Source organism: Phalacrocorax aristotelis, chromosome 2 (assembly GCF_949628215.1).
Source record: "Phalacrocorax aristotelis chromosome 2, bGulAri2.1, whole genome shotgun sequence".
Classification (NCBI taxonomy): Eukaryota; Metazoa; Chordata; class Aves; order Suliformes; family Phalacrocoracidae; genus Phalacrocorax; species Phalacrocorax aristotelis.
In genome coordinates, this window is record NC_134277.1 from 120,559,785 (window position 1) to 120,583,390 (window position 23,606).

General features: G+C 41.5%; 1 protein-coding gene across 1 annotated transcript in view; it reads right to left on the bottom strand.

Moving 5' to 3' along the window:
* Window positions 1-1,450: 1,450 nt before the first annotated feature.
* The window catches only part of KLHL14 (kelch like family member 14), a 66,442-nt gene continuing 44,286 nt past the window's right edge, over window positions 1,451-23,606 (bottom strand). The window contains exons 3-8 of the mRNA XM_075084953.1: window positions 18,972-19,061; window positions 14,368-14,446; window positions 7,805-7,995; window positions 7,491-7,649; window positions 4,619-4,776; window positions 1,451-4,146 (exon numbers count right to left, since the gene is read on the bottom strand). Coding sequence (XP_074941054.1) covers window positions 4,006-4,146; window positions 4,619-4,776; window positions 7,491-7,649; window positions 7,805-7,995; window positions 14,368-14,446; window positions 18,972-19,061 — 818 coding nt within the window. The 3' untranslated portion in view covers window positions 1,451-4,005. The remainder of the gene's footprint in view (window positions 4,147-4,618; window positions 4,777-7,490; window positions 7,650-7,804; window positions 7,996-14,367; window positions 14,447-18,971; window positions 19,062-23,606) is intronic.

Sequence of the window (23,606 nt, forward strand, 5' to 3'; positions counted from 1 at the left end):
CTCGCCACCAGCAGCAGCTCTCCTCCCTTGCCACAGGTGCTGGCTGTAGTTGGGTGCTTGCCGCAGCCCAGGCACTGCAGAGAGGTGCTGCTCAGCATCTCTCTCATGATTGCTGTTGAGCTTAAGTCCGTGCATTGAAAGCTTGAACACTGCAACACCCAAGTACTCTGTTGATTTGATCCTTCTGCTTGACAGCTAGACCACTGTAAATGATTAGCTGAAGAAAATAGGAGCAGTACAATCACCAAGTGCTTATTTAGTTTCATGTTTGTTTCATGTCCTCTTTTATTGCATTTTCCTGTGTTTCTCTTCTGCTCTTTGTATCACCTCTCCTGTCATTTCTTTCCAGGCTTGCTCTGATATGTGCTTCTGAGAAACCATCTTTGCCTTCCTCATTACTCCAGCCCTTACCTTTTGTGCCCTTGATCTAGAAGAACTTCCCACTTCCTCCACTTGCAGGCTCTCATTTTCTGTTTTTCCCTTGCATTCTTACCTCTTCTCACTTCACTCCCTTCCTTTCTCAGTCATATCTCTGCTCACGGCTTCCAGCTTCTCCTCTTCCTTCTTCTCCCGCATTACTTTAAAAAAATATGCATAAATCTCTCTACCTTCCTTTCTCTTCTGAAATAAACTCATTAATGAAACAGTCCTATTCCCTGTGCTGTCTCACTGTAGCTGCTGCTGGCTCGCCTTTCCCTTCCTCACAAAAGATTTGAACAGGACTGATGCCCTCTTGTTAGACCAGACTCTTTAACCGCGCTCTCCGCCACCCCGCAGCACAGCTCACACTTGCTGTAAGTGTGGGAATCGGGGACTGCCTTTTTGTTTGCTTGGAGCACGCACTTGGTTTGCATAGGAAGGTTCTGGTCCATGACAAAGGTTGGGAGGCATGAATAAATAATACATGTTGTATAGTAACTGGCATCGAGAATGATTCTGTTTCCTGGTAAAACCCCTGCCTTTACCTTGTCTTCTTAGCCTGGTGACACTTCTCGTCCCAACTCCTCTAGTGCTCACCCGTGCCAGCACTTCCCCTCCAAGAACAGAAATACCCATACTTAGAAGGGTCAATCACCACAGGAGGGACATTTTGAAGAGGGAAGAAATTGCCACAACTAGCATTAAATTCCCCAAAGCAAGACCGCATTTAACCGGGCGGCGTCCTTTTCGCTTGCCTCGCCACGGGACGGAGGAACGGGCTAAGCAGTGCGAGGCAGAGGCGTTGCACAGGCATACGATCGCATCGGTAGGCTTCTGAGGTGGGACCCTGCCCGCGGGGACGCAGGTGGGGCTTTCCCCACTTCAAGCGCAGGCCAGGCACGTGCGCTCAGGGGAAGACCCTGACTCACTACATTTTACCGCGTCGCTGCGCTTACAAGCACGGAGTAATGACACTTGGAGAACGACGAGGCTGTTGTGTACGCCACCAAATAAAAGAAGTTTACGCATCTACATGATAAAAAAAGTTCCAAAGAATTTAATGTAGATATTATTTGTACATACATTTTATAAGTAGGAATATGGCAGACAGTTGAATTAGTACATAAAGTTTTATTTAAAGTTTCCCCCCTACAAGCAAGCTTCATTTACACAGTCTAGTACTGTACAAAATTTACATTCTTTGTGTGGCTTATTCAGTTAGCACTTTCCTTGGTCATGCCTTCCTGAAAGAAAGATTTACATACAGTCCTCATAAATCTTTAAATTATCTTGGTAAAAAAAAGAACCACTTAAAAGGACAACAAATATCCTTTAAAAATGGTACGTTTTAGTAGAGACAGGTGACAGGTTTAATGGCAGACCTTATCCTGATCTTAAATGTCATTCAAGGTTTCCTCATTTAGTATCTTAACAGTTTCCTTTTTATATATATTTATATTTATATACTTTCAACAGGAAAGGGAAAAAAAGTCATGATTGCACCAAATATATTTTACAAGGGATCCCTTGGATCTGAACAATATAAATAAATAGAAAACCAACTAAGATTGCACTATATAGTAGAAATGGATTGAGATTTCAGGATATACACTCCACCTTTATGAGTTCCTTAGTGATGCTCACTGGAAAACTCCCCAACGGTACATTAAAATATTAGCATCTTCAGATAATTATTTTATTTTAAAAAATTTTTCCAGGCGTGCAGCTACCTCATCATTTGGGTTATTGCATTTGTATGGTATCAGTCTTTACTGCATTACTCCAGTTTTACAACTGTGTAATTCTGCTGCAAGCAAGGGAGTTGCACTGCAAAAAAACTGGACTGATGCCAGAGAGAAACAGTGCCATGGTATTTGCTCTCCATTATTTATATTGCTCTCAAGCCTCAATATATAGTGTAATTTCTGTGTACATTCACCCTCTTTCTATTTTGCAAAGTAAATACTGAATTCTTTCTCCCATCTATTGCCTCTGCAGCAGAAACCAACCTCCAGTAGTTGCCTGCTCCTTGCTTAATTCACTAGCATTAAGTCCGATCATGAAAGAAATGCACAGGCTGGAAAACGCAGGATCTGAGTCTCCTTAGCCTTTTATCTGGTGCAGCCAGTTACAGCTAGGCAAATTAAAGGCCAGATTCTTAGCTGACATAAACCAAAGTACATCCATTGGCTTCAATGGAGCAATGTCAGTTTATACCAGCAAAGAGGATGGTCCTGAGCATAATGGATGCAGCAGCAGTAAACCACAATGGAAGAGCTATGCATATACTTTGCTGAGGTGTAGATGATTACATTAACTGCAAGGTGGTGAAGAATCAGGCTCGGATTTTGTCACTTCCAGGACAGAAAGACATAAGCTCAAAATATGGACCGCCTGATTTGTGCAAACAACTACGGGTTCATGAAGTGAGTCCTAAATGCTACTGGTCCCATGTGGTAGCATTCTGAACTCACTTTGTAATGTGGAAATAATTACATAAGCCGTAAGGCAGTGGAAAGTCTAGCCGCATATTACTTTGGATCAACAGTAAAAATCTTTCAGGGTACATTTTAAGATCAACCACAGACAAGTATTTTAACTACTTACCAGTGTCTCTCCAAACTTGTGCATAATCATTTAAGAGTCCAAAGTAATACACTTAAGAGTTAAATGCAGTCTTCTTGTCTTTAGAAGCAACTGGGATGGATGCTCCTATTCTAACGGGTAGTGGGGCTTCGTTAAGCGGTCATAGAAGTAACTTTATGAACCCGGAACTTAAGGTGTAGGACCAAATTTCTGTTATACTAATGTAAAAACAGTCATTCCGTGTGATTTCAGAGAAATGACTCTGACTTTACACAAGTGTGATTAGAAGAATTTGATCCTAATCCCTAAACTGCTATTGCAAGAAGTGCTCTGTAAAGCATGGCTTTCATTGTAGTCTGCTTTCTGCTGCACTTTCACGTGGGGACTTTGAAGGCAGAGTGTATGAGTTGCCAAGCTGTGCAAAAACTGAATGATATTTCTTTACCTTTTATAATCTTCTGATGCTGTGTTGCTTGCAGAGCATGTGAAGTAGCTGTAGGTTAGGATTACAGAGGAGGAGACAATTCTGCAATGCAGTGTGAGCTTTTCACTATCTGAATTCTGAAGCATTCATGAAAACAACATCCTCATGACTTCAACACAGATCACATGCAGGTAGATACAATGCACAATACTGATCTTGTCTCTTCAGGCTGTATTTGAACATTTAGCCTTCATTTTTTTTTAAGTTAAATTTGATGTGAGGGATATCTCTGCAGCAAGAAAAAGTTAAAATCAGTCTGAAATGGCAGTCTGTCAGCATGTAATGTTCGGTGTATTTAGCTACTTGCTTCATAAGACACCGGCATCTATCTGAGCTGGGACAACACTTGGTTTTTGTTTTCTTTTAGTTTGCTCCTAAAGCATTAATATGGAATAAGGGGTCAATTATGGTAGCTTTTTTTTTTTTAACAGGAATCCTGTTCTAATAAAATATTTACGTCACCCGTCATTATTTTCCCAAACGCAATCAGTGTTCGTGTCAGTGCGCCTTGACCATCATTTGTTGTACGGTACGCAGGCTGGCAATATGACAGTTGAACAAGCAGGTCCTGCAAGTGGCTCAGCAACGTCTCCTTCCAGTTCTGTCCAACTCCCTTTCTCAGGACTGTAACAAATAGTAGAAGATTTGTAGGCTCCCTGTAATAGAAAAAGAAGTCATATCAAATGTGGTTTTGGTAAAATCCAAGTCACACATCAGCTTTGAAGATGTTTTAAAGTGACTCATCTTTTTGAGCTCTAATTTAGGGCCCTTCAAGAGGTTTGATTCTCATATGGGCTGAACACCCAGCCTCCGCAAAGCAGGCACCTTTACAAGTACCTTATAAGCAGAGCTATAAGCATACAGTCCCGTCAATCACTTTTGCCAAATTTAATCTGATTTTTATATTACTCCATATCAGTGAATACAGTCTGATAATAACTCATCTAAATAGAAATGCACAAAGGTGAACAAATACTCCATGTTCTCCACAATTGGAAAACCAAACCAAAACCAGCCCCTGCAGCTACTTCATTCCTCGTCTCCTCTCCATCCCATCTGAGTAACATACAGACTGGCCGCAGGAGCCCAGGAAGAATGGAAGGGTCATTGCAAAAAGCAGGTACCCACCATACTCCAGCTGTAGCCTCCTACAAGGTAAATACTGTCGTCAAGGACTGCGCAGCCAGGGCCACTGCGACCCTCCAGAATAGGAGTCTGGAGGATATTCCACTGGTCACCTTTTGGATCGTAGCATTCCACAAGCATTACATCGAGATGGGAGAAACCTGGATGAGGGCGTTGAGAAAAGAGAATGTGTGTTATGATATACCGTTTTGTTATTTGTTTTACTGTTAAATTTATTAAATTACAGTTAGAATTATATTATTACAATTATAACCTCATTGTTAAACTTTGTTCTAGAAAATATTGCCATTTACATTTAAGCCACCTTCTGTAATGTTAATGTCTCATTATTTCAGTTCAAATAAATCTGCTGAAAGCTTTTACAGTTCTACAGTCTTCTACAAATCACAAGTACATATAAAACCTGAACAGATCAGAAAGTAACACTCAGTAATAACCCATCAATGGTGAAAGGAGATTCAAGCAATATTCCTCCTCATCTATCAGCACTAATGCAAGTTTGAACATGTAGGAAAAGCCTGTCCTGGCGGTCTTTCTCAAAGGTCAGCAGATCTAATCTATTCAAAAATCAACAGATTAAATCTCGCTTAGAAATCAATGTCCAATGAGTCAAGGTAGAGCTTAGACAACTGATGCCATTTCATCCCAGAGGGACAAGGTGTTTAGCACAACGCACGTGCTGTTCAGGACCAGTTTCAATTTTCAAGCTGATTTAAGGTGTGCCCTCAGCATGCAGCTGTGATGTGACGAAGTCTTTGAGGTGACAGAAAACGTAACCAAAAAAACTGGTGGTCCCACCCTTCCCTGACCAAAAAAGGCTTCATGCGACTGTTGCTTTGTAATCACCAGAGCGCAGATGGGTCAAGACTCTCAAGACTCTCAAGCTGTAGTATCAATTGAGCAAGCTGAACATAGACATAGAACCCAGGAGTCCTGGTTCCTGCTCCAGTATTTAGACATTTCCCTGTCTCAAACCACCTTCTTTATCAGAGCACCACAGAAAAGAATTGCGGCTTTCTCAACATGCTGGGATGCCTTACTTGACACTACTGTCTTCTCCATCCAGGCGTAACAGAAAAGAGAAGTTAAGATTTTCTGGAAAAGGGCATTTGGTGATATTGGTACTTCACAATGATGCTGCTTGTACAAGTATTATTTATGTCAGGAACAAATAGATGTGATGAAATAATTTTCCATTGCTGTAAAGTTTTCAAGGGGCCACAGAAAGGCAACCACAGTGTGCTCAGAATCTGTCAAAAGTCCCATAATAAACTGCAGTATGCGCACGACTAGCTGTGACGTGGTAAACGCACTGCTGACACCAGTATACAGATCCAGCTTCACAAAGCAGGGCTTTGCCACGGAGCCCTGCTACTCCCCTCTCTGGTGGAGAATTTGTAGCATTTCACCCGCACTTCAGTCGTCTCCCTCCTCCCTTTGCTTTTGTTTCACGGTACAGAAGAAACCAGTTTTCCAAAAAGCCCTTCTACCAGACAACCGGCAGCTTTCCAGAAGCCTGGATGTTAAATACCTCTCACAACAGTGAGCAATCCATACATAACAAAGGCACCTATGGCAGCAGCTGTAGAGGCAAAAATGCAATGTTTATTAGAAGTTCCTTCTTTTCCAGAGGATGGTAGGTGAAACTGGGTGAAAAAAACAAAGGCAGGATGGAAGCAATTCAAACCAAAGCATGTGCTTTAGCTATAGGAGGGGTGTGGCATGTTGACTTCTACTTTAGTAGCAGAAAAAGCCAACACTGGAGCTCTGCAACCTCTACAAAATTTGCAGGTGCACTTGTGCAGGCAGCTTGTACTCCCTTCATCCTGTAAAGGCCAGTCCAGAACACCCATCACAACTGGGAGTGGGGAGTGGAGGCACAGCAGCCCTGCAAATGGCTGCAGGGGTTTATGCACCAGTACTATTTACCAGGGACAAAAACACATCTGAGAGTTTGTCTGCTACATGCTCCACCACAGACATTCAGATCTTCAAAAGCAGTATGTGGCTTCAAAGCCTCCCAGGGACTTGGGTGCCCCAGAGTCATTCAGGCACACGTCCTGGTGTTCCTTGCAGTTAACATCACTTTTTCTTTTGCATTACAGTTTCCTCTTTGTTGTTGTGAGGCTTTTTTTTTCCTTTAAGCAAGGAAGGAGAAAGGAATATAAACTGTCAAATATTGTCAGGGGACAAAGGAGCAGGAGCTGTGCTTTTTGTCTAAGTGGCTGGATTAAGCAGAATCTCTTTAGCAGTAAAAGCAACGGCATGTAGGTATTAAGACAAAAATACCAGATGCCTAAGCAGTAGTTACTTTAATATGAGACCTTTTCAAAAGATGAAAACAAGAAACCTCTAAAAAGAGTTATAATTAACAAGCTACATTTAATACTTAAAAGGGATCTAAAGAGCCTAGTCCTAATATTTAATGGCAGGAAGTTTTTTTTTCTTCCTTCATTAAATCAGGAGCTTGTTTTTATGTGTTGCTTTGAATAAAGCTCTCTCTAACTGCACATTTTGGAAAATGATTTACAGAGGAAAATACTGCTGGTACTTTCGGGTCAAAGAATAATCTGTTTGTTTCATTGAATTCTTGGTAATGACAAATTGTCCATGTGCCTTTGAGTAATGGAATCTCCCATTTTTATTATCTAAAGCATTCATTACTCATATATTTAATGTACTGTTATAATTTTAAAATAATTTGCATAAAATGTTTTTAAAATTGCTGGCTCAAGTGTCCTGTTAAATTGTGTTGCCTGGATTTTAATGCATTTAACAATGACTGTCTAACAAAAATATTCTTTATCAGGAGACGGGGGACACTGAAATGCTTTTTTGCTATTAAAAATGTGACCTTTCAGATGGTTTCCTCCAATTGCATACAGTCGATCATTCATTACGGCCAAAGTGTGGATTGCTCGCTTTGTGTTCATGTCCTGTTTTCTGGCCCAGACGTCCATCACAGGGTCATAGCAGTACAGCCAGGGGACATATTCTCCATTGTGAACACCTCCTGCAAAGTAAATATGCTTCTTTTAATCAATGTAAATAAAGACATTGCGCTGCAGCAAGAATTTAGCTCTATGATTTTGAGTTCTGAGTTTCCAGGGTTTTTTATATTTCGTTTTTATACTTTGTTATATAGCAGGAATTATAGAAGACACTGGCCTGAAATATATATCTTGCCATTGTGAACAGCTCCCGCATGGGCTGCCAAAGGTTGCGGTAATGAAGACACGTAACGCCACTCGTTTGTCTCCAGATTGTAGCACTCCACGCTGGACAAGTAGCCAGTTTCGTTTCTTCCACCAATTACATACAAGTTCTTGTCAAGGCGACAGGCGTAGAAACTGGCTCTCCTGGAGGACAGGACGGAACAAAACAAAACAAGCCAACAACAAACCAATTAGCCACATCAACCATGTTTTTTCTCTCTCCAGCTGACTCCCTGAACTAAGACAGCAGCTCCTTCAAATGCTACTTCAGACAGAAGTGTCCAGGAGCTTCACATGCTTACAGCTATCCTAGAGGCTGTGGCTGCTCTGCTAATCAAATACATGCTCCACATTAAATGAATACTTCATTTTTGGTGTCAAAACAATTAAGAACACATAACTCTGGCATAAAATACCCCTTTTCAAAGCTGTTTGTTGCTTTTTCACACCCGTGGAAGAGAAAAAAGGTGCTCATTAATGTTTGGGGCATTACCTTGTAAGGGATATAACAACTCAGTAAGACAAAGTGAAAAATGAGGTAGATAATGTAACAATAATAAATTATCTTGACATTCACTTTCTTTATGGTCCTTCAAGGGTCATTGTTCCCAATTTACTAAGAGAACCACATCATCAAAATTTTTCTTCAATTATCATTTTTTTCTTCCACAGTACTGCAAACAGAACAACTTCCCTTATGCTAGGCACAATATTACATTTCCGCCCTTTAATTCAAAAGTGGTCTGTCTCCATCCAACAAACTCTGAGAAAAGTTTTAGCCACCTGTCTGCTTTCACATGCAACTCAGGTATGCATGAAAATAGTTCATTTTTATGGTCAGGACTGCTAGGCACGTATTAGTTCGTCTTCCTTGTGCCTCCAAAATTAACTGTAAGTGTCTGTTGCTGACGTAACAATAGAGCAGTAGACGATTCTGAGAGACACTGTTTGGTGTAATCCACTTTCAGGGAAAGCTCCCTGTATTATTCAGCAGCAGGAAGGTTTGCTAGGGTAGAGGCCTTTAATTTTAAGCTGCAATGATATGAGAAATAAAACTGCAAAAGGCCACAGCTAGGCTAGGATGAAGACCTGTACAGAATGTTGAACGACAAGAATTGTCAGTCCCAAACCTCAGATTTTCTCCTGGGTGAAACAGGAGTGGCATGCAAGCCCAGAGACAAGCAGGCAGGGCACGGTCTAGCTCCGATAGCTCCTGCAAAACAGGCACGCTGGAGCGTGGCTGCAGCTTGCCAAACCCTGCTCCGTGGCTGACACAATGCACTCCGGTTCCTGCCCAGGCACACGGATTTGAATCTAGGAGCAGGTGCATATTGTACTCCTGAATTGCACGGTCAATCCTGGGAGCTTGGTGGTCACCTGCACCATAAGGGCTCAATCCTACAGACCGTTACAAAGCATTCAGGAGTGGTGGTCCACGTACAGAGCACAACACCCTGCAACGAACATCTCTGGTATCTCCCAACTCCTCCCCAGGCTTTGCTACAGTCATCCCACGACCAGGTGAGGTAGTTGAGCCTGCTGTGCCATGTCTCTAACTGGCTGTGTAGACAGGTACGCGTTCAGGAACATTTCCTTCAGTGAAGGCAGGAGTAAGATCTCTCTCCTTTACCCAGCTGCCTATTTTCACAAAATTTGTAGTGTGCTTTAACATTTTGAAGAAATTTCCCTCTTTGTTAAAGGCGGTTGAGACTGGCTGATGGTTTGTAAGTTGGAGGAGAGGTCGGGCAGAAACAGCAGGGCTGGCTGGGCATTCAGGGAACCGATCTGCCACAATGCCACCTGCTTCTGGCCTTAGGTTTTGGATTTGGTGCACACTTGACAGGGCTCCTCACCCTGGCTGGTGAGGAGCTGCATCACGGAGCACCTCTTGTCTACCTCTTTGCTTTCATCTTGCCTGCATATGGGCAACTTGGCTGGTGTGGGACAGCACCCCTTGTGGAGCAGGAACACTGGCACAAGGGTAAGGCTACGGAAAGAAGATAGAAACAGGAGGACAGCAACGCTGCTAAGTGCCTCCAGCTCAGCTGACGAATTAAATAAGACCATTTAATTTATCTGTCAATGGGCAGATAGAAGCTGATGGCATATATTGCTCTGCATGGTCGGGCAGCAAATTGTGCATCTATGTTTTTAGCCTCATTTTCTATGGAAACAAAGCTTATTTGATTACACTGTACATGTACCCATGTCTGTCTGAGTGTTGTCTCCTCAACAAAAACCTGCTGGCTGATTTCACTCTAATTTGACAGAGGGTATAGGTGTTAGAGGCAGTCAAGTGCCTATATGCTTCCTGAGAGTGTGTGACAGGCCAGAGGCAAGACAGCCTGCAGTGGCCCCAAAAGTAGGCAAAGCTGCAGAGGTCACATCCTATTAGACATCAGAGAGCCTGCAGAGCCACGTGGGCACATGCTCTCCACCCCTCCTGTGTCTGGCAGCTGCAAGCCACGAACCCACAGGGTGCCTGTCGTCAGTGCTTGGGGTGCTCACACGTCCGCTTGACTGTCCTCGCACACCTCCTCTGACAAAGCTGTTAACTAACTGCTCTCAGCGTGGTTTTTAGTTCAGGTTTAAGAAACAGAGGTAGGTACAACTGGCAGGCATTAACTATTTTAACTAGGATTCCACTGACATTATTCTGTACGTGTACTCCTGGTTTCATCCACACAGTGTCACTATAAGGAGCAAAAATGAAAGTGTCAGCACGCTTCACTCTTCTGCTTGGATGTGAATATTCACTCAGTAGCTCCTGGCGCCAATAGTTTAAGCTTTTTGTTTTTTTTTTAACTTTTCAGTGATACAGTCTGTTGTACAGGGGCATGTTGTTAAGTGATGACTTTTTAAACTGTTTCAGAATATGATTCAGATTAAAATACAATACAGCAATCTTTGCATGACAACTTTCCCCACAAAACTGAGAAGAGACTATCCACTCTAACGAGATAAATGGAAACCACCTCAGGATCTGAATATAGACAGTGAGACAATTATTTTGTGGTTTTCTACAGGACTGCAAGTATTTGACGTTCACTAGTCTGAAATGCTTTTCTTCCACACCCCTTCACTCAACAATCAACCCAACTAACTTCTCGTCAGTACACACACATAAAAGGGAAGAATTTCTTTCTGATTTCCACAGATGATGAATTTATGCCCTGAAACAAGAAACACAACTGCCAGTCTAAGGTTTTAAACTACCAATGCTATTATTGATCATCGCAGTATCTGGACCTGATTTCAGGGTCATTGTTAGAGTGTATGCTTTGCTTTTTAAAAACTAAAGTAATCTTAATAAGGGTTAACATTACTATTGTTAAAGTCACAGACTAAAATAAAATGTGAAATTGTTTTATCGCTTTTTCTGCGGCTTCTTTTCTCACTTCTCTCAGCCCCAGTGAGGACGCTGACCTGCTCACTTCCACTGGTGCTTCTTCAGGCTCTGGTACAATGCCGTGTTTTTTGCTGGTCTTCAAACGAAAAATTTTAACTCAGAATGTAAGAAAAAAGATGATGTTTTAAATGTTACTATGTTCCACACACCTTGTCCAGCTCTGGGCTGAGCTGGCAAGATGCAACACTACTGACTGAGGTGTCCAGCTGAGGTTCAGGCCACAAATTCAGATACATCTCCTACAAAGACCACTCCTTCAGTAGGCATTTTAATCTAACTTAACTGGTCTCCAAAAAGCATCATGCTGCTATTGCATCATCAGGCAGATGTGTATTTCAAAAGCCGATGAGTCATTTGCTGCTTCTCTAAACAATGCACGCCTGAAAATAGTACATACTTTTCAAAAGCATGTATTTGTGAGATGTTCTTCAAATGAAAAGAAACTAAACTTGGCTTTAAAGAAAATACACTGACGGCTCTGAATCCATAATGGGATTAGACTTTTCTTTATAGCTCATACAGTAAAATCAATCAGATATGGATTTTAGCATATGAGATAAAAGTTTACTCATCAAGTATTTCATACAGATTTTCAACTTGAGAATATACTGCCTGTGAATGAGACCCACATTTACCTGGCAGTCATTTCAAAGGAGCTATTACAGTCTATCCAGCCAATTATTCTCAGACTAAAACTCCTAAGTAGGTTTTGACTTGATGGACCATAATGACTCAGAAGAACCCATTAAACAGTCTGTCTTGTCAATGGTGCCTGCATTATGCCAGCAGAGACAGGGCGTGACCCTGTATTCCTTGCAGGGAAAAAAATAGCCTGTTGACTTTAATGGGAACTTTATCTGACTAAAGGAGCTGGGAAAAGAGACCACGCAAAAGCCCTCTCTTGTTTGTATGATCTTCTAAAAACTGGGCCAGACCATACCTCTAAAGGCTGCAACAACTCTGAGGAAGTCATTAGGGATGAGAAAATAAACCATTAAAAACATTTTAGAAAGCAATTTGAAAATCCCTGTTTTCCAACAATAGCTCCAGTGCTTAGGAGCCTTTTATAGAGAAATAACGGGCAAGCCTATGAGTTATGTATCCTGAACAAAAGAGGTGACAATTAACGTTGTCATAGTAAAGCCCCTTGCAGAAGGAACTATGTATGAGTGGACCATTACATTTAAATAACACCGTAAGGAGCTGAGATGCTAATATATTACAGTTTATTACTGGGCAGCTTCTAAGCAATCACAATGGGCAGCAGCTTCCACCAGAGCACAAGGCAAGTCATATTCCGCACCTGCAATTATAAGCCGATTTTCTTGTGAAACACAACTGGCCACTGTGGAGGTGGAAAAGCTCCTACTGTCTGCTTTCGCCAGCCCTCAACTACCTAATTCTGCCTTCTGAGCTTTGTCAGCCAAATAAGCCCAACTGTTCAGCCAGCCGCACGTGCCCCTCAGGAGTTTTGCTTGCGGATACCCAGAGGGCCTAATTAGGACACAGATTAGGCTCCACAGAAGAGTTTCAGGCTCCGTACAAACACCAGTCAGCCTCCCAGTTCACTGAGGATGACCTGCACAGCGATGTGCAATCTCACGCACGCCTCCTGTCTCCCCCGCCAACACGTGAGCCAGCAGCGACTCAGCCCGGTTAGCTGAACCAGAGGGGGAGGCATCCCTCTGTTTTAAGGTAAATAACCCAGTTGTGAGGTTATTCTACAGTGCTGGCAGGAGTGAGGGAGAAAGCGGGGTCTGCCAAAGCCGGGCCACCTCTTTAGCGAAAACCTGCTGTTGGACTAGCTCTACTAACAGCTAAAAAATAAAAGGGAATTTTAGTAAAAGATTTTTAAAGTAAAGGATGATGTTATTAATAAAGCCAGAGACTATAATGAACTGTGATGCTCTTTTTTATCTCCATTTATATGGCTAATTTTATCAGTTCACTCAGCTCCAACAGCGAACCCCATCAGGTCTGGTCCACTTGTGCTTTTTCATGCAGTGGTACAATGCAGTATTTTTTGGTGACAAGCATTGCATGTGAGTCTGCATATGGACTTAGGTCAATCAAACTGAATCCTGAGCAAAGGCCTTTCAAAAACTCTATAGACTGACATTTTACCTCTGAAAATTGGAAAGGACAGCCATATTTCCTTGCACGTCGTAATACACACCTTGAATCGCAAGGTTGCACTGAGTTCAATGTATTTATGACTGCCAGACACCTGAACACTGGGGGCAGCCAACAGAAAAAGAGCTATAATACTGACAGCACATGGAATAACAACAAAAGTGTCTTAGGAAGGTGGTGTGAGATCTCTTGTACATCGGATGCATGAGAAGATGGGTATTGAACTGAAGAATGGACATTGAATGCTCTTTCATAAAACAACATTATAAGGTTGGATCTTCTGCCTTTGAGATTCTTCTTAGGAAACATGCATCATTCAGTTCAGGTTTGGGGGACTTTTTACCTGCCAAGGTAGGATTTGAGATCCAGAGTTAAGTTTATGCAATCTTTACCAGTTGTTGCTCAAGTCTACGTGCACCTCTGCTCTTCGGCACACAGTTAAGATTAAAATGTATGCTACTGTAATATGCATTAGCTGACAGCAACTTCACTTAACGACCACCTAGGATTAAGAGTCCTCTGACAAGGTGAGACATGTTGAGGAGAGCGTTTCATGGCTGGTGTGGTGAAACAGAATGGAGTCAACATGTGAAGGTTTCAGTTCCCTAAAAAGTATCTGACTATAATTACTGGCTTGTTTCCTGCAAACTCATCATGACGCTTCTGTCAGGGAACATGACAGGACACTATGAAGACTTCAGAAAAATCCTTCAGACCATACTCAGGCAACCAGTAACCGCACAAAGCCCATGGTTATTTTGCACAGGTTAGCCCTGAAGGATTTGGCATCTGGAATTATGAATTTGGAAAGTTTAAAAAAAATCAGGAGACAAATGGGAAGCGACTGCATGCTGCAATTTTATCTCAGTATTTTCAATGCTTCTGTAGGTGCCCTTACTCCCAGAACTAAGCCAAACCTCAGCTGCTCCTAGGATCATAAAACATATATTGAAAAACACGTAGCAGGTTTTTACCTCTCTTGCATGGGTGGAAGTTGTATCCAGCTGTTAAACCTGGGATCGTATCGGCTAACAAAGTTTGTACTGTGTTTCCCTGTAAAGATAGATTATTTTGACACTCAGCTGTTTGTTTCATGTATTTAACATCACGATTGTAATATATATTACATATACTTCACAAGTTGACAGCTTTTATGAAGGGTTCCCCCTTTTACAACAATGTATGATTACACTATGTGTACAGTAATCATTCAACAAATGGGGCACTGCAAGGTTTGAATTAGCAATTGTTAGAAGTAAAAGCAGACAGAGATTATTCTTGCTCTCTGTAATAAGATCTTGAAAATGTGTATTTAAATTTACTTATAGATGCTGTGGTACTTTCACAGCCACAATAAATCACAGCACTAAACAAAATTACTGCCCAAAAGAGGGCATCCCCATGGTATTTTTATGACTAGAGTATTTTGTGTCAGGTAAAAAAATCAAAGGGAGGACATGTGCTTTTCTTTCTCCTCACATCACCTCTATAAGGAACGCGGTAAAAAAACGTTGTGCAAATAACCAGGAGCTGCATAAGCCATCAACATGGGGTATGCAGTGTTTGCACTAGATGGTTTATTCTACCATGTACTTTCAGTGTAAGTTAGAAGGAATTACACATGTGCATCGAAGGGGGAATACACTCTTAAGAGTTTTATTCCGAGTGTGTTAGCTAAAATATGAAACATGAGCAACATACACCAGCTAACTAGCTTATCCCTACTGTCAAGCCCAAGAATCGTATTCACGTCTTCACGATATTAAGATTTCACCTTATTTTACATGCAGATTGACATCAAAGCAAGAAAACTGAAGCAAGAGAGTGTATGGCAATTTCCTTTAACACCTGAGACTTCAACAGATAAGGATCTTGGAAAGAGAAACCTTTGTTTATGTATGTGTGACTAAAAAATTGAATTAGAGGCTTCACAGGCCAGCAGTATAACCCAACTGCATATGTCACAGTTCTATAAATGGTCACTGGGTATTCTACAAGGTGAGTATTTTTGCATCGGAAAAGCCTCTGTATGATAGGCTCGCTCTGCTTGTTTCATTCCACTCTTACTTCAGCATGTGTAAATGGACCATCAAGATTGTAGAGAAGAATAACGATACAGCTAGAATTTATATTCGTAATAATTTAAGATCATGTTCTAGAAGAAAACAGGGAAAGAAACCGTGTTGACCACTCTGTCTGGAAGCAAACTCATTCCCTCACTATGTTATAAGCATGTTTCTATATGAGGAGGGTAAAGCAGAAGACTGATGAATAATGCAGCATTTCCCTTTAAATCCAGCACAGTGCCTAACGAGGACCAAAGGCCTTTATGCTGAGCACCACTTGAACACATCTCAAGACATTCAGTGAGATCCCCATACATTAAGGGCAACTGGTCATTTTGCCACTGGGTTTAGTGAAGCGAGGCCTTGCTCTTGGTCCCCATCTGAAATCCTTTAGTCTATACAGCCGATTTAGAAAAAGAGGCACTGAGAGCTATATATTCAATAAACAGTAATACAGTAACAGCAAGCATCTAACTGGCCCTAGGTCTCACTACTTAGGCCATTGATTAATCTATTTCAAAAAGCAGGATTTCAAAACAATATAAGTATTAATCGTAACTTTGGACTTGTAGTAGGAGATTTTAATGCTGTCATATTCACTACATCTTTCAGAGTTACTGGGGACTTCAGTAGTCACTGGTTATACAGCAGCTTTTTAATTGTTGTCACACAAACCTACAATTTGGGGACCTTGGCCTCATAATGTAACATGTGTGATACAAATATTTGCTAAAAATACCACATATGTAGAAGATTGTATAGCGCAGGGTAGAAAGACAAGGATTTAGTGAGCCTGCAGTGGGAATACAGGATAAACGAATCTGGTCACTTCACAGGAAGGGAGATGAAATCAAACCAGAACGGGCACAAAGAAGAGCTACTAGGGTAACAGGAGGAACAGAAAGTTTACCTTATGGCAGGAGACAAAGAACTTGGCTTGTTGCACCTTGAAAAACAAAAGCTGAAAGGGGATAGGAGCACTGTCTGTAATACATCAGAGGAACAAATCTCCAGGAGAGGAAAAACTATTAAGCTAAAGGCCAACTTTGGCATGAGAACAAGGTGATTTAGACAGTCAAAGAATACATTTTACTGGAAATTAGAATAAGGCTCCTAGTCATTAGAGCAATTGGATTCTGTAACAGCTTTCCAACAGGAGTAGCAGGGTCTAAAAATCCAACTGCTTTTTGAATGGAGCTTAGAAAATCTACAAAATGTGACTACGTGTTGCCTGTGATGACAGGAAAAGGACTTGATGACCTACTTAACGTGTCTGGTAACTGGTTTGACTCCAGTTTAATTTTGGAATTCAGTTTGCAAGACAACTGTATGTATTATTTTGCCTTGCTCATCAGTCAGGAGGTTTACACATGTTAGGAAGCACCTCTCTGAATGCAGAAACTGTAACAAGTGATCAGAAATCAGGATTGGCAAATCCGAATGATGGGACAAAAGGAGGCAGATGCTGCTGCTCGCTGCTCTCTACAGGAAGGTCTCTGCAGCCATGCCAAAAGGTGAGTAGCTCTGAAGGTTATGAAGGTTGGTCTTAACCCATGCCTGTGTTCTGCAACCTGCTCTCATCAGCATTTACTCATGCAGGGATCCCTTGTGACTAGAAAGACATGGACATAGGAGGATGTAAAAAAAGAGAAAAAATGCCTCCCACACTCTCTAGGTTATCAGGAAGTCGCAGGAGCAGCGCAGAGGGTGCATGAGTGCTCCTCCAGGTCCACCCAGCTTCTCAAGAACCTGCGGGTCTGATGGCTAAAGAAATGCATGGCGCTTCTTCCATTGCCCTCATCTCAAGGATAATTCTGTCCACTGGAAAAAGACCTGGCACATTCTCACTCAAATCAAAAGCCTTGCAATGCTCTTGGCAAGACAGTTCCAGCTAGGTCCACATGAAGCCCCTTCTGTACTATGAGGATAGCAGACAAAGGCCTCTACATAAATTCAAGTGGGTAGGTGCAAGCAGTTCCCACGTAGCTGCACATTTAAAGCAAATCAGTTTCAAGAAAGAACTAGCCCAGCAACAGCACAGGGTGCAGTTTATAATTTTCAGGTCCACTTTTTATGACAAGTAAGATCCACTTCTCTTGGGGTAAATCCATAGAGATTGGTATCAGCAATGCTCCTACCTTTTTTATTCCTATCTTCTCTTACAGACAAATCATAGCTCTGGTATTCGCAGAACAAGGAAGCTGTTAAACATCTGGTGGTAACATCTTTAGCTCAGAAGTTGATCTAGCCGTCCTCAGACCTACGGTACTATCCATCTCAGAGTTGTGCTCAACTCCTGTCTCAGATGCAGGGTATGTACCTGTTCTTACATCTCTCCACCATCTTGTGAGTCAGTTTCCACATCTTTAAATTGTGGGTAATTATACTTCTTTTCTTTCATCCTTCATGTGACATGGCTATTTAATTATAAACTGACTGGAACAAGGTCTGCCTCTTATTATCCATATGCCCACCACCAAGCACAACAGGGGCCCTCAGTTGTTGGATGTGGCTGATGCTCTTAATAATAATTATCATTAATGATATCACACTATCTCCTGTTTAATATAAAGGAGATCACCGACAGAACTGAAGGGCTCTTCTCCTACGACATTTAGTGATATTTTTAACTACACCAGAAATATGCTTATAGGGTGGACTGGATTGTTTGTCTCAGGTTTTAGGAAGTGAACAGATGTAACAATTTTCTATAATTTGGTTTAGTGCAGATGCTGAAATGGGGCATTCACAATAAAATATATGCAGTATATGTAATTTCAGCTGGATCCTCTGGTGTTTTAAAGTAAAAATGTGTACCTGCAAGCTGTTTTATGGTTTCTCAGTCATAATTATCTCTGTTACACAGACTGCTACAACTACAACTCTTTCTTCGTGTGCAAGCTTTTTAACAATGTCTTGACAATTTTGTGAATTTTGCAAGGCATGGTATTCTCCTTTTGCTTTGCTCAGAAGCCTGTTAAATTGTTTAATTTCTCTTTGCGGTAAATTTATGAAGTAATCAAATCAAAGAAGGTAGCAACAGATAATCTATATGAGAAGCTCTTGCACAAGACTAAAAAAAAAGGACCAGTTTAAGAATCTCGGAGTCTAGATAATTAACACATTAACAACTTTAGCTGCGAGTATCTGGTTTGACAATAGAAAGGAAGCATTCATCTACTGCAATTGCATTAGTATATTATGACTGGAAGGAGACTGGAAATGAAGGTTAAAATTCTTAACAGCTGCTGCCTGGTGCATGCACTTGAAAGAGTCTGTTCTGCTGCCTGTGGCATTTCTCAAGGGATGTGGGAGCTGATGAATGACGGAGATGCTAATGCCAAAGTAACAGATATTTATTACATCAATATCTAAAAGTAGCCTTTACTAGGTTCAACAATTAGGCTGAGGGTCCTCAAAATCCCTTGCTAATGACTACATCAGCTGACCTGACGGACAGAGGGACAGAGGAAGGCAGATGCTGCCTGTGCCTTTTAATGTTCTACACATACCATTAGGGTTCCACTGGTCTTCTCCTCCCAGCACGAACAAGAAGTTTTCCACTTCCACGACACAGTGATGGGCACTGTTATATGGCATAACTGCAAGTAAAGCAAGAATTCTTTGTTAGCTCAGGGCACTGATTCCATAGAATATCTCCAAAGGTACAAAATACAAGACTGGGATTACATCTGTATGAAATAATAGGGGACTACATCACCCCAAGCACTTATGTCCACTGAATTAGCAGCAGACAAAGCCACGTATTACTAATCTCATGTTATTCACTCTTGCAAATAATTGAGGAAAAAAGCTGGAATTCTGGTCCCTCAGTGCCCCCCACCTGCCCAACTGCTGTATATGCTACTCTAAAAACAACTTGTAAAAAGGGGTGAAGTTGCCTGATATTCCCCTGAAAATTAGCAGATGCTAGGAATTCCGGTATGCTAGGAAACATTAAAAAACCCTCATCCCAGCTTTGTTCTGCTGGTAATGTTTCCACAAGAAGAGTCAGTGTGTTCAGTAGCTTTCTATTACACAGCAATGAACAAGCTGCATTTCCATACAGTTTTAAGTTTTTAAATTAAGGTCCTGCTGATTTAATGCCTTTTCCAAATGTATACGCTTAATTTCCTGTACAATGTCATTAGCAGCACAATCACACATTTTCTATTCATCTAATCAGGAAGCCCTTTGTTAACAAAGATCAGAACTGTGGCATCAGGTTTGCAGTATCCCTGTTTTTTGGAGGTGTCCTGATTACTATGGACCAACTACAGTTGCAATAATCTGTTTTTTTAAATTTACACTTTCCACTGCAAATGCTAAGACACAAAAATAAGAACTTGTACACCCATAATATGCACATATTATTGTGGCGTGCCATACAGCACTATTGTGATATTATATGGTAAATGTAAACTTACACAGCATTAGTTATCATACCACATAGAGTAGTTTTGGCCCAATGACACCAGCAGGAAAAATGATGTCCTTGTTCAGCTCATCATATGGGCACCTTAAATCTAGGTGAGGACAAATGGGGAGGTGATGTGCATGTACAGGCAGGGAACTTATTGCTTGACACGGATCAACAGAGCACTTAGGAAACCAGTGCAGTGGGAAATCAATATGACTCAGGGCCAGCTTTTACTTTGTGCTCTTTTGCCAATGCCAAAAAAAAAAAAAAAAAAAAAAAAAAAGCAGCCTATCTCACACTTGGATTATTTTGGGTGATGTATCTCTCATTTCATTTGTTTTATTATCTTTTATTTTTCTCAGAATGCAGTTGTGCAGTATAGCATATGCAAATAATAATAAGCAGAAATACGCACAGCTTTGTTATTTAGGACACATTTTCTTAAAGATCAAGTGGGCTCATTTAAGCTTCTTGCTGAAGTTTTTGCCAAGGCAATGATGAATAAGTAAGGCACATTTTTAGTTTCTAGTAAAGGTCGAATATCATTTTCATAGTCTGTGCTCTTACAAGTCATGTAAGTGAAGCAGTTCTTAAATTGGGCAGCCAGGTACAGTGAAAGTTCATTAATTAAGGTTATTTGTTACTAGTACACTTTATGTAACTGGGAAGTAATCCTATACTAGGCACTGCGTAAGATTTTACACTACCTACATGCTCCTACAGTGGGATCACAGAATGCAAAGATTTTTGTTATCTTCTTAGCCCCATATCATATTTATCTCATTCTTTAATCTCAGACATCTTCCCATTTTAAAATTATCTCTCTCAAAAAACCCAGTACATTCCTTGATTTTGTGGATGTTTTTACTACAGAATGAACTTGGGTCCCCCACGGGAAACTTGCTGTCTTCCTTAGATGTGTTTTAGGCCCCCTCCTCTCAAGGACAGACTCCCCAGGATCAGTCTGCAGGGGCTTCAATTCTTACATCAATCCAATGCTCTATTACGGTTTCAAATTAGGTCCAAGCCAGTGGTTGTACTCTCAACCAGGTTCCTCCTTTGGTCAATCTGGACAGATCTAGCATTTATCCTGAGAACTGTCTGCAGGCAGCACACATGCATATTTTTCACATGTTGTGTTTTCATTTTTACAAACGGTTGTTTGTTTATCCTCCATATTGACACAAACAGGGCCAGCAGAGGAAGAAATTATATTTTAAGCTTTTCTGCTGTTCCCATGCATATAAACTATGCAATAAGACTCCCACACTGATGATGATAATTAAACCTTGAAAACTAAGGGCTTAATCCTGGCTCCTACTTAGCTTGATGGCAACATTCCCACTGATATGGGATTGGGCCCAAATGACCCAAACTACCATCTGTAACTCATGGGAAAGCTAAAGGGAAGCTTGCCTTAGACAGGAGGGTAGTATTTGGGCTTCAGAAGGAAAGGTGACTGCCCCAAAACACTGCAGACCTTTACTATGACCTTTGTTTCTCACAGAGCTTTGGGGAAAACTGTTCTTGGTCTCATGAATTTGCCCATGGGGCTGGAGGGGGCTGGACAAAACGGAGGACAGATCAACGCTGTGGACATTGAAGAGGAAGGAAGTTTTGTCACTGAAATGTGAAATCACCACCATCGCAGTCCTTCTCCCTGGCCATTTTCAGGGTCCCTCAGAATCATGAGGTACACATAGAAATCAAAACTATGGGAATGAACAATTTTTTTTACAGCTATAAAACACCCCTTGAAAGCACCAGAAAACTTGTCCTGTAAACTGCAATTCCTTATGAACACACACCCATATAGGACATAATTTTTCATAACTATGGTCAAAATTATGTGGCAACGAGCACGCTAAAGTCAGTCTCTAGTAGGAACAATCTTCTTAAACTCACTAGGCTTGCCAGGGTCTAACAGGAAGAATTTGGCCCATCGCACAGTCTGGCCAGGCTGCTGCTTTGATTAATTTTACATAAGCCTTTGTCTGCTGTTTTGCTTTAATAATGTGGAAATCCCATCTCCTCATTTTTCGATTTCAACTCAGTGGAACACCTGCCTGCCCCGCAAAAAAGGTATTTGAAGAGAAGTTTGTACGCCACGCTCAAACACAGCCTGGTGTGAGTTTTTAGCGTGTCAGTCAGTGAGTTAGAGGGAAAGGGTAAGGAGAAGCTAATCAGGATGAAATGAGATTAAAGGCTGTCTAATTTTACAGCAACTGTGATCCATCAGCCACTGTGAAAGTGACAGTGGAAATGAATGATGGAGACAGACAGGTGGGGCTGTACATTTCACTGATTTATCCTCAAATGCACTGGGCCTTATTTTATTGAGTGAACATGACCGCATTTATCATGACTGTCATCTAAACCCACTTCCCTCCATTTAAAAAGGTCACTTTTCTAGGAGGGAGTAGGATAGAGGCACTTTCAAAACAGATTTAAAATTTAATAACACATGTTTATAAAACCCTGTGCAAGAATTCTCAACTTTATTAAAGACCGATTTAAAAGGAACGAGAAAAGAGCAGAAGATGAAAAAGAACCATGGTCATCTGAGAAACATGCTTACCTACCAAGGCAATACGTGCCAGAGCATTATGTTAGACAGATATAAACAGATTAGTCAGAGCAGGCAGAAACCACCTCCTCTAAGCCCCTGCCCCTCACACAGACTTCCCAAAGCTTGGGAGGCCCATGGGTAACAAACTTGTGCTTTCCTGGACCAAGAGCACAAACGAGTCCAAGCAGCCCTACAGAGGACAACACCCCCACCAGCTCCCTTCCCAGGCAATTTATGTATGATCTGTAGCAGACCCTTGGTAAGGTGGGAGGCAATTTCTCAGGCAGATATGTAACATGCAGAACTTTCTAGTTCAAAACCAAATGGGTGATTTATACTTGAGAATTATCTGGAAGGCTGTGGAGTCCAAGACTGCAGTGGTATTTGCTAAGAAATACTTCACTACACAAATGTCAGTGACATTGTCCAGGAGGTGACACTCATGGACGTTCTTCAGACGCAGGTGGAAGGCACAGCAGCACTCTGCACATCAGGATAGCTGTCCCAGGCAAAAACTCCTCACATGTGCCAAACCTTAGTTAATAAAATGCACCAGGTATGTTCTGGGACCTACTTTCAGAGACAGTCTACATCTTATAGCCAAATGCTCATGAAACCAAACACTCTCAACCACAATGCCTATGAGGTCAGCCAGATGCAATGACGCTCCAGAAGCACCTCTGACTTTTGTATGGGGGTGACAGTGACAGACTTCACTCACCTAACAAACAGTAATGCGTGCTGTTTGTCTTACCAAGTTTTTGCTTAGTTTCTGCCAACAATTGCACATTTAGGAAACAGCATCTGGTTGTTCTCCGTACATTAATCAAGGGGTCATCAGTTCCTTCTTCTCCTTACAACCCACCTTCCCGTCTATTGTTACTGCAACACTAACTAGCAGGGAAGAAGGGGGAACAGGAATGGCATTTCTCAAGACAGGAGGGATGAGGTGTGGTCTCAGGAGACCTGAAAGCTGTGATACAGACCATAGCCATTCCCCTGCTCTGCTAAAAACTTTCAGAAACTGCATTTGATTCTTCTACTCGGAAGTTAAACAAAATCCATAGATTTTTCACTGCCCTGAACTGTTTAGCAGCTTGGGATACAGGAGGTACCATGAGGAAGCCAAGAAATCTCTTCCTCAGCTACTGTACATCT